Consider the following 12381-nt stretch of genomic DNA (forward strand, 5'->3'; position numbering starts at 1 on the left):
AACAACATGCGTGAAAGGAGCCACAGGTTGGATTTGAACCCAGGCCGCCTGCACACACAGTGGGGTGTGCGCACTTACCACTTGGCTACCAGTCATCCCTTTGCTTTTTTTAGTTGAAAGAGTGTTGCAGTGTGATCTCTCCTGTTCTCTCTAACACTCTCATGTTGAATGCACTCTGTCAGTGGATGGAAAGTGGCAGCCGTGGTCTTTGTGGTCGGGCTGTTCTAAAACATGCGGCGGGGGCAGCCAGCAGAGAAACAGGATTTGTTATGGGCCCTTTTCCGGGGGTCAGCCTTGTCCCGGAGATCGAGAAGAGGTCCGGCTTTGCAATGAAAAGAGATGTCCAGGTCAGTGAAAAGAAAATCCGCTCTTCTACTGTAACCATTAGGACCTCAAACGGGTTCTGTGAAGCTGAACTCCTCTTTTCTCGGAGCAGAACCTCATGAAATATGTGGCGAGGACAACTTCTCCAATGTGGTGTGGAAGATGACTCCAGCAGGGGACACAGCTGCAGTACGCTGTCCTCCCAATGCCGTCGGTAAGCTTACACATTTCTTTATTCTAAAGTCCACAGTGCATGCAGGTAGATCAGAAAACGTTAGATTAGAAACAGATGTAGTGATATGAAACCTTTGTTAATGTGTCTCCTGACAGGCCTTATCCTCCGCCGCTGCACCCTGGATGACGAGGGTATGGCCTACTGGGAAAATCCTACCTATATGAAATGTATATCCAATGACTATCGCAGTATACAAACTTTGGTGAGCACTGACAAGTTTTACTTCGAGCACTCACAATAACCTTAAAGGAGAATTCCTATATCTGTAATGTTGTTTGTTTTATTTTTATGTCCAGTAAATATCCAGTATCTTGTCCAGTAATTGATATGAAACTTCCAAATATGTATCTAGTCCAGTAGATTTCTGCTGATTAACCCCCTCAGTAATTGCATCATTTCTAAATAGGTCCACTTCCTGTATGTTCATGATTTATCCACTGACAGGCTCAGATGTCCGACAGCATTTCAAAAATGAACACTACATTTATAGACCCATTTTTATTTGACCTAAGTTAGTATTTGTTTAAAACTAGAAACTGACTTTACATCATGTCTTAAAATCCACCATACTCTGTTGAGATCACATGAGATCTTAATCTACCCTTGCTTTGTTTAATGAGTTGGTTTGTGCATCATGCGTTTGTTTGTTTGTTTGTTTGTTTGTTTGTTTTTTTGTTTGTTTTTCCAACACATTATTTGTCTTACCAACAAAAAAATCAAGAATCTGCAGCTTTGAGGCAGCGCTAGAACAACCACTCTCATGTTCTAGCATGTTAATACAAACACTGTTTTTGCCAATAGAATCTGGGGGCTAAAAAGAGTGTAATGGAAGCACTCAGGGATGTGTCCAGACTTGTATGACTGTGGTGGCCCAACGGATTCACTGACTTATGTAGTTGGAGGTCACACACATTAATACACAGTTTCTTATCCTTTCTAACTTTACCAATCAACCCCACTTCTATAACCCGAAATGATGACATCTTTAATGCACACTCAAAATCTATCGCCCGGCAAAGTCCAGCACAGTCTAACTAGGAAAAATACATTCACTGACAATGTTATCACTCTGGACACACACCTAGAGAGCAGCTACATTAAAGGCAGGGTAGGTACTTTTCTCAAACTAGCACGATTAAAAAAATCATGTTCCGTGCTCTGTCGTCACCCATTCCCTCCCCTCTGTGCTCTCTTAAAAACCACAGGCCTTGTGTACATACATGAGCGCCATTGGTCCACAAGCGGACCTCAGTTCATGCTTTGACTGTGGGCTCATGCGTGCATGGGGTAGAGAACGAGCAGAGAGACAGGGAGGTGGGATTGATTCATCAAAATCAAACTAAGTGCAGACATTGGTCGAAGTTTTGACGTGTTTACAACTGCTACAGATGACAGATTTTCTTTGTTTCTTTTTCAGAACACATGAATTATTCATTTCTGTCAGGACATATAAACAAAAAAAAAAGTCTTAAAAAGTGTATCTGAAGAATATTATCAACCCTGCCTTTAAGTCCAAACCATGAGTCATTTAAAAATGAAAACCACTGTTCCAAAGAAAGCCCTCTTTCATGCAAAATATAGTTATGTAGACATTGTTGTGGAGACATACTGATAACAAATGTCACAGACTTTTGTTCATTGTATTAGGTGAAAAAGCCTGCAGGCTCTGTTATATTGCTAACGTGTTCACCATGTCCTGCAGCATTTAGCTGCTACATGAGAGACACCATGCTGAAACTGTTGTGAGTTATTGCTGTTGTGAAGGAATGCGTCGTTCTGAAATCGTAAACATCAACAACATAAACCGCTCTCTCCTTCTTAGACACGAGAGCACTTATCCAAAGCACAGCGTGGCCTTGTGGGAGATGGAGTTTCGGAGGTGATGACCAAGCTGCGGGTGACGTCGAGTGATGGCACCAGCTACAGCGGTGATCTGTTGGCCATCGTGGACGTTCTAAAGAATATGACCGAGATCTTCAGGAGGGCGTACTACAGTCCCAGCGGAGCAGACATGAGGGTGAATAAAAACACATTTGTTTACTTCTAGTTTACTGGGTTTTTTCGCACCCCAAATCCCTTTTATCATGTTATAGGTGAAAAGCTAGAATGTATTTATCTATTCACAATCTTCAAATGTTATGTATTGATTCAATTATAAATGCATTAAACAAAGAGGGAAAAGTGTTTTTTTTTTCTACCAGGTGAAATAAAAGATACCAGTGTTTGAGTTTTCAGAACTCATCATCGAGCGCATGGCCCTCGTTTAAAAAAGAAGTCAAGCAAATGCAATACAATGCAAGATAAACAAAGAAAAAAACGACATGGAGGAGAAAAAGAAAAAGCTTCATACAATCAATAAGCAATGCTTTCATCAAAATCAATCAAAACACTTGCAATAAGAGCGGTTAAGAAGTAATTAAGTAAGCATCTTAAATGGCCAAAACACACCAGTGCCTTGATTTTTAAAGTGCTTTGAAATGAATTCCCAGTGAATGGTGGAACGTCTTTTTACTTCAGATTTGTCTTGTTTGATGTGAAACCTTTCCCATTATTTTTCAGAACTTTGTGCAGTCAGTCAGCAATCTGTTGATGGAGGAGAACAGAGAGCGATGGGAGGAAGCACAACTGGTCAGTATCACCATCTCTTTCTCAAATTGTCTCTTCATCTGTAATTACATCTTTTGCTTGTACTACAGTAATAATATCCTCCCTGGAGCTGCAGCCTTGATGAGTTTGACACGATGACAAAGACACAGGTGGGATAACAGCCCACCTGTGTCTTTTTAGAGTGATAGAGGTAGAGGCAGAAAAGAGAGGACAGAAATAGCTCCAGCTAATGAGAAGGCGAGTCAACAAAAGCAGCCACTCATCCATCTGCTGCACTCAGCCACTTGTGCGTCGCTATCTTTGCTTCCATCCAGCCGCCCAACCGTGGCTCAGGAGTGTCACCATGCAGGCGACAGAACATTGCCACCCTAACAATCAGGACAGATGCTGGAAGAAAGAAAAAAACAAGCATTGCATCAGATAAAAGAAGGTTGTTCTTCCATTAAGGTGGAATAATCTGAGAGAGGCTCAGCTCTTACTAAGTATTACATATAAAGCCTGGCAAACGCTTCAAGATGTTTTTCAAACTTAACAGATGGTGAAACTATAAGACTATGACACATGATGATAGATTAAACAGTTTTGTTCCTATAGTCTGCGGAGAACAACAGTATGACTTAATCAGCACAACACTGACTGACTCCATTCACAAACAACCCGAGTCCTGATCAAATCTGAAAATCATGTCAAATCTCTCGCGGTCAAACATAGCTTTAGATCAAACCAACATCTGCGAATGTTGGCCAATTTTATACCGGAAATTTAAAAGAAAAAGAATAATCTATTGATAAAGTCGTAGAGACAGCATGAACATGAGTCAGACATGTTGAAAAAAAGGCCGAGCAGGAGATAAGTAAAAATGACTGCTGTATTTGTGCTTCCTTTTCAGACAGCTCACTTCCCAGTCAGCTGTCCTCTGGGTTCCTCCCACACAACAGGACATAAAATGATTTATTTTGAACATGTTACTTACTTCAGATTGAAGATCTTCGCAGCCTTGCGCTTTCTCCGAGCAGAGCGTATCAATCTTAACGCACCACAGGAAGCTGTTGAAATAGTCCTTTGACTCATCAAAAACACAACTTCAGCCTGATAATCTTCTCCCTCGTTTTATGTGTGTGAATGCACTGAGCATTTTGTAACTGAACGACGGCTACAGTGTTTCAACTGTGACAAGCAAACTTTACATGAATGTACATATATAGAGAATATATAGAGTCTTTCTTAGCTAATCCATCGACGACGTTCATGAAATTAAGGTTTTCAGCATCCAATTAAACAACCCTGCATGGGGTTCGAAAGGACCCGTATGTAAGATATCTACTGTTTTATATCATAAATGACCTTATTATATGATCCAACATTAAGGAGACATGCTACGTTACAGTGCTGGCTTCTCTGACAACAATGCAGCAGCCAATATGTCCTCCCTCTAACTTTAGATTCTGCTCCTGAATGCTCGGGATTTGTTTGGACCAGAGAAGGGAAGCGGTTTTAAGACGCCCCCACACAGACGCTTGGCACCCCTCTCAGTTTGACAGATATGAGAGCAGTGATCAGGTCAAACCAACAGGTGTTGCAGCGATGGAAGCTGGCGAGCGAACACATTCTACCTGTATCTATCTGTTTGTCTCTTATCAGCTCCACAAGCAGAAACATGCTTCAACTAGGATCAGTGTTGGAGATGCTTTTGAAAAGGTTAGAATGCAGACAGCCTTTGAGACAGATGCAGAGCTGGCTAACCTGCGTGCTCATCAGCTCTAGGGAGAGACAGTCCTCTCCAATGTTTTGAATTTAGTCTGCAGTACCCATTTAAACCACAAGGTGTCAGAGTTACATACTGCTCCTTTAAATGTCTCAAACACTCATTATGTTTTTCTAACGGGCTTAACGTTTTTACTGTATCATTTTTATTAACTTCAGACTCTGCTGTGATGAACGTAAGACTGTGGTAGACAAGAGGTGATAAAAAAGTTATCTGGAATAAGAGACAATGTTTGCCATAAGTACAGCGTCTGTGTGTAAAGTGTATCAGCAACAGAGGAGAGTATCCTCCTCAAATCTAAAATCCTCTTCTTTCATTTTACCTCCATGTGTCTCTGTTTTGTTCTCAGCTGGGGCCGAACATCAAAGAGCTGTTTCGTCTGGTCGAGGACTTTGTGGACGTCATTGGTCTGAGGATGAAAGATTTTCAAGACACGTATGAAGTCACAGATAACCTAGGTCAGCCTTATCTCCATCCAGGAGACCTTCACAGCTGTCTCTCTTCATCAAAACATACGCTTTTATTACACGTTTTATTTCCTCCAACTCTGAAGATGCATCTTCAAACTACAATGGCTGAATGTAGACGGAGCGCTGGAGGCTAAAGAGAGAAGGTTTCCGATAGCTAAGGCACAGACAGAAACAAAGGGGTCATCAAAAATATGATAACCTTCAGATTAAATCTCTTACAGAGCAGATTTCAGATCAAAATAACTGTTCTCTTTGGACACACCTCCTTCATCAGTTAGCCCCTCCCCTCTTCCTCCCATCCCTCTCTTCTTGTGTCTGTCAGAAGGAGAGCGGTCAAGTGATGAGAAATATCTAAAAAAACAAGATTCTGCAATCAATTTCAAGTGACACATGTCAAAACTGATTCAGTGTTGTGTGTCTTTTTAGGCTAAATATCCTCTGATACTATTGTGACTACACATCCCCATAATGCCCATAGAAAAAGCATCCTGGCTGTTTGTATCCCCAACAGGGGGACCAGTTTAAGAGAGAGAGAGAGATTCACCCTCAAACAACATGTATGAAACACGTTTGATTGACACATAAACAAGATGAAGGAAGCAACATCCTGTCAGTGTGAACACAGAGCTGAGAACAACTCCCTCTAACTTATTACTCAGCGATCTATTTTTACTTATGTGTTGCTTTATTAACAGTCCTTTAAGTGTTACATATCCTATAACTTCACAGAATAACTATGAGGGACATGATCGCCACAGATTAATAAGGTCATTACTTGTCAAAATCTAAAAGGGAGGAAGTGGAGATTGTATAAAAAGAAAATAGCCAACTGTGGTCTCTTATAATAATCCTGCACTTCCCATACTGCAAACTTTGCCTCCTGTTCCTTGGTGGAATGTCTTTAACGTATTTTTCTTTTCTTGTAATTGCACCAATTCAAAGGCTTACATAGCTTATTTCCATTTGGATGAATATTTATTTTGTCAAATATTAAAGATTACTTTTTTCGGTTAAAAAATTAATTAAAAAAACTTCATTAGTATGACTTATAAATTCTCCAGCAGCGTCTTCCTCCCACATTTGGTTCTACCGCTTCAACTTTACCTCAAATGTTGTTCCTTTCCGTTTTTTAACTCTTGTTCTGTTAAGGTCAGAAAGAAAATGCTGTTTGAAAGAAGGTGGTTAAGTCTATCTTATGATAGCAATACCAATAAGCGTCAGTTTACCGTTTGTTTGGCTTCAAAGCTTCAAAGTTTTAAAATAAGAGTTGAAGTCCGAGTCTAACGATAAATAAGGAAAATCTGGATTTAGGCCCTAATTCTCCTTGGGGTGTGAGTATGTTATTCATCCAACATTATTTGTGGTTCGGTTTTTTTTCACCTGTTTTCTAATATTATTATTGTTGTCATGCACTGCACAATCTCTCTTCCTGTTGCTGTATCTTTCTGTTCCTACATCAATAGAACAAACCAATGGATGAAAAGCTTAGCTCCCCATGGGCACTGTGTCTTTACTTATGTGTCATGGGAATTTCAATCCACATTCAGATCCACCTGCTGTCTCCTCGCACTGGCCAGTGAAGTGTAAATGCTCTGTTTTCTCAAAAAGAATGGGGGGGGTGGGTTTGGGGGTGATGTTATGTAGTCATCACAGAGGCTGTGCTGCTCTCTGTGACCTGCAGATGAAACCCAGGCAGAGTTTGAGCTGAGTCGAGGGAGAGTACGTGGGAATTGAGGCCAAATGAGAGGTCCTGTTTATAGCGATGCCACCTCGCTGTCTGGAGCCAAACAGCCGCCCACACTGGTAGAGTTTCCTCCCCAGGGCCTGCTGACCTCCTCTTCTCTCCCACACCTCGAACATAAGCAAACAAACAGGAATGCTCCGTCATCTCCCAGCATATAGTTACATCAGAGTTTCCTCCTCCAACTTATCAAAGTAGCCAAGTTGTTAGGCTGTAGGGATTCACCAGACTTGAACTCGGACTGTTCCCTGGTTATTTTTGTCTGAAAAAGTGGCATCAAAAAAGTGGCACCAAAATCAATAGAGTAATTGTGTAACATCTTTTTTTACAGATCTTTAAATGGAAACTGTCTGCAAGATTTATAATCGAAGCTATAAATGGACTAAGAAACAATTGATTCCCTCGTAGGCGTATGCAAACTCACACATTCACAAGCACTATATGCACTATCACTCAGTGGACTACACATAGAAACATCTGCAGCTGATTAAAAGCGTCAAAACAACTGCTTTTATTGTGTTATTAGCTCAAATGTGTTAGCCTGACTTCACAGCACTACGAGGCATATGAAACAAATATATAGACATAAAATAATACAGACAGAAAAGAGGTAAAGAAACCAAGAAAGGGAAGAGGTTCACAAAGGGAAAAAAAGAATATACTCAAAAGAAGGAAGACCCATGAGCAGATTGACCAAACCACAAACCACACATTTTTTCAATCAAGTTGAAATAAACATCTAGCGCTGTGGCAGTAAGACAATGGGAATTTCTTTTCCACATCGATTTGTATATCGAGCATGTGTAAGCCCACAGGGCAGGGGTAGAATAAATAATATCCTGGTACAGAATTAAACTGTGGATTTAACTCTTGGTTCTCAAGGTGTTTAAAGAGAAACATCACCTTCTCTCTTTTGCAGTTTTGAGCATCCACAAGCGTCCAGTGGTTGGTCATGCAGACATAAGCTTTCCGATGAAGGGCTGGAGGGGCATGGTGGACTGGGCTCGCAACTCTGAGGACCGAGTGACAATCGCTAAGAACATTCTGTCCACAGGAAAGCCAGGTGAGATTTGTAACACACACATTTGACCGAGCAGGTGACAAGTGGACTTTATGAACGGGTTGAGATCCAGGGAAGAGCAGTATATTTCTTTCAGTCCAACCTGAAACCTTTACTGGTGGGGATCCTCAGGGCTCTGTACTGGGGCTTCTTCTTTTCTCCTTTATTGTCAGACACCACAACAACTCATTTGACTGTTTTGCAGATGAACCCTTAATATTTTTTTTTATATATTTAAACACTCGACAGCCTTCAAATATTACCACCATGGTTGCACTTTATATCAAATAGTGGATGGCCCAGAACTTCCTCAATCGCAGAAACTGCTATTAACTCCGAGAAAAAGTGTCATTTACTTACAATTAATTTAACATCCGACAATACATTAAGTCTGTTGGTTGATTTATTAATTTATCTTTTAGATCACAAATTGTCTCCCAAATATTGATTAAAGCACGCGAGTCTGGGGCGCTGGTGGCACAGTAGTTAGTGCATGCATCCCCGTGTATGGAGGCTATGGTCCTCAACGCGGGTGGCCTGGGCTCAACTCCGGCCTGTGGCCTCCTTCCCGCATGTCACTCCCCCCTCTGTCTCTCCTGATTTCTAACTCTGTCCCCTTTCTCTCTATCTAATAAAGTCTGCATGCGTGTGTGTCTGGTGGGGAGGGGTCGACCAAGACGAAAAGAGCAGAAAAATGGAGCTGTGGTTGTTTTATAAACCAGTGTTTACTGCCATTAATCTGCAAAGCAAAGCACCGCTCAGACGAATGCACGCAGAGACGGGTGTATTTAATGTTGAAAATAAAGCATGCAAAAGAAAAAAGCAAATCATTTCTCCTCCCCCCGCTGTTCAGCAGCTGTGCGAAAAAAAAGGCATGTTGTCTTAAATGAGGACAGAACAGTTTCATAAAATGTTTTTAAAAAAGCACATTTTCCTTAGTTTTTTGATGGCACTGATTTTTTTTTATCTGGATAATTACAATTCTTATATTTGTGTTAACAGATGAGGGAAATCATAGAACTAAGCAAGTGTCACAAATGAAAAATATTAAAATGTCAACATTAAATCCTCCCTTTCATTATATTGAATTCGATAGATGTAGGTTTGTTCCCTCAAATCAAATTCAGTCAGAAATATTTGCTGAAGTGGAGGCCGACGAAACAATCAGACATTTTAGAATTACGGAATACTTTTCCACTTCACTGCATCTCAGCACCTTTCCAGCTCCAACAGTCTGTAGCCCTCTGTGGATGACATGCAAGGCTCCTATTGTTGCAGTAATGAGTCCTAAAACCAGGAAGTTAGTTAGCATTTTAGCGCCATGGGTTCCTAACACTAAAAGTCAATGGGGATTTATAGTTAGAAGCATGAAATAAGGTCTGTGGTTAGCACGCGCTTAAGAGATATTGACGTTAGCTAAGACTCACATTTGTGAATTTTAAAGTTTTTATGCGAACTTTAAACGGCGGTTGCTAACGAGTAGCTAACTGAAACTACAGTGGTTGTCATGCAGACCTTTAACGTCATCATGCCGGGAACTTTCATTAATCCTCCTTACAGCCTCGTCATGTTTTTCAGTGCTCTTGTAAATATTATGTTGATAAACAACTTATTAAGCTATGGTTTCACTAGCTTGTCAAAACCACTGATTAGATCGATGAAGCATAACAGTTGTGACGTCATAATAAACCGACTGCAGTGTTGAGCATAATTTTAGCTTATTTTTTTTCAAAAGATAAAGAGCTACATCTACTTTAATACTTTGTGTCTGAAAAAAGAAACAAAATAATTGAAGACATGATGAACGTTTTGAGTTTTTTTTTTTCTTAAACCCATCTTGTCATTTTGGTGCTGTATGAACTGGATTGAATAGAGCAACATGTGCATTTTGTGCAAACTGTGAAGATTTCCAATAAAAAAAATAGTGATAGAACAAACACCAGCAATGACACAGTAAAATGTGTCATTGCTAAGTAAAATCCTTAGCTTAGAAAGTTTCTATAATTTGCAGCCCCTGCTTTTCTCCACAATAAGATGCAAAACTAAGTTAAACTGAAGTCAACAACACAACTGTATGGCCATTAGTGCTTGAGCAATATTAGCTCAAAATACTCCATGACTCAAACCACATTTGGCCAGAAAGTGGTGACAAAGGATGATCAATTCATGTTGCTATCGTAGGCGGCAATACATTATTGGGGAATTCCCATCTGAGCAATATAAACGGTTGTATAGGAGCAATGTCACACACCTTCAAACTAGATTAAACTGAAACAAACTTGGTCTTTTGTTTGGTTCCATGCCTCTATAAATGATGTTTTGGAGACTGAAGGAGACAATAAAGTATCAAAAAGTGCCCAACCACACACGGTCTAAGGTTTCCATCATGCTTGATGTTTAATACAAACTGCACATCAACCCTGCAAAGCCCCGTTGTTCGACTGTTATTTCATCAGACATGAGCAAAACAGTGTCCACACAAACCCTCCCGTCGCTGCTGTACTGAGCTCGGCTACAGTCATCAGTTCAAGGCAGAAGCGTAAATTAACGGCAAGGACAAAAACAAGGCACCATAGTGACATTGCCCTCCCAGTAACTTAGCAACACAGTATGTCTTAAAGGTACAGTCCACAATTTCAACATTTGTTACCTTCTCATAACATTAGAGTTGACATAATAGACGCTGACATTTAATTGAGTTCCCCTATGAGATATATATATAATAATGTTGCTGTAATAATTGTTCATTCATCCATTCCACTACGTAAGAGAGTTGTAGGAGTGGAGGCTAGAGTGTAAGAAGGACATATGTGTAATATGTATGGGTTGGGAGGGAGTTCATGTGCTGAGTTTTGATTTTTTTTTTTAAATGTTCATGCTACACACTGTAAGTCTTCTTCTTTCAGAACCATCCAATACCAACATTCATTTGAATCAATAGAGAGGTACATTTGGTCATCAGAGATAGATCTGCACTCCTTCCTGCAGCCAGGTGATGGGTACACAGCTTTCGACAGCAGGAGGGTTGTTTGTCAGTCCGGATGGTTTTGGCCATTTAAGACAGCGCTGTACTGCTCGCATGCTAATGAGGCCGTCACTCCTAATCAGGAGTCAACAGGAGCCAATCAGGAGCAATTAGAGACAATTTCCTCCCCAGCTGGGAGATGTGTCTCAACTGTGGAAATGTCACAGCAGCAGCCGGCCCCTCTTTGTGCACACAGCTTGGACCTGCTTACAAGGATTAAAACGGCTCTCTGATGCCTTGTTTACACTGATCGATCGCCGGCCTTCTCACGTCTTCAGAGAGGTTCTGAAATAAGCCTTCTTTTTAATTAAAATGTCAAAAACCAACAACAAACAAATTGCATACTCTGCTGGTAACAAAGGGACAGAGAGAAATGTGGTTTATTTGATGCTTGCTGAACATTAAATGAAAATGTTGGAAAGTGCTACTGGGAAAATGAGATTTTCCTCCTCAGTGCAATGTGGAAATATTCAACAAAGAAACAACCAACCGTAAATGAAACTCACTCAAAGGCAGAAAAAAAGTAATCCAGATCAATTGAAAATGTTAATCACATCAATCTATTTATTGAAAGTGCTAATGTAGAGCCTTTTAGACATTTAACCTGTAATTTCCTAACGACACAAGGCTCCAAGCGACAACTTGTTTGAGCTATGAGAAAACAACAATGAATGAAGATTAACATGGACCTTCTTGTTTGCACAGCTCAGCTCCCAAACAACATATAATTTCTGCTTCATGTCAAATATTTTTAGTGAAGGCTGCACAGTTGAACCAGTTGATTTCCTGAGTTCTCAGGAGTCTCGCTGTGTGCAATGAGAGCCACTTTAAGCCCATTGATCCATCGTAGGGAACATCAAGCCTGCATTAAGTTGAAGTCAAAGTTCAACAGAGGGTACAAAAGTCTCTACCTTCTTCAGGAAATCATTTTTACACTCTGTTATCGAGACATGCTGCACACACATATGCTGAAATGCACACACATGCACAAACAGGATCCTTATGGATATGCAACACTGGGGAGCTGTCAGAGTGAGGGGTCTGCACATGAATGAGCACCTGAGCAGTCCGGGGTGTTTGGTGCTTTGCTCAATGGCACAAAGATAGTGCTCAAAAAGTGAACTGGCACCCTCTCCAGCTGCCAGTGCAATTTC

General features: G+C 40.7%; 1 protein-coding gene across 7 annotated transcripts in view; it reads left to right on the forward strand.

Annotated features, from left to right (window-relative positions):
* adgrb1a (adhesion G protein-coupled receptor B1a) overlaps positions 1–12381 on the forward strand; it is a 148458-nt gene that overhangs the window by 77144 nt on the left and 58933 nt on the right. For all 7 annotated transcript variants that reach the window (XM_079344144.1, XM_079344145.1, XM_079344147.1 and 4 more), the window contains 7 exons: positions 183–347; positions 437–538; positions 655–761; positions 2382–2576; positions 3119–3187; positions 5281–5389; positions 8062–8205. In XM_079344144.1, the coding sequence (XP_079200270.1) occupies positions 183–347; positions 437–538; positions 655–761; positions 2382–2576; positions 3119–3187; positions 5281–5389; positions 8062–8205 (891 nt within the window). The remainder of the gene's footprint in view (positions 1–182; positions 348–436; positions 539–654; positions 762–2381; positions 2577–3118; positions 3188–5280; positions 5390–8061; positions 8206–12381) is intronic.

Source organism: Symphodus melops (assembly GCF_947650265.1).
Source record: "Symphodus melops genome assembly, chromosome: 5".
Taxonomy (NCBI): Eukaryota; Metazoa; Chordata; class Actinopteri; order Labriformes; family Labridae; genus Symphodus; species Symphodus melops.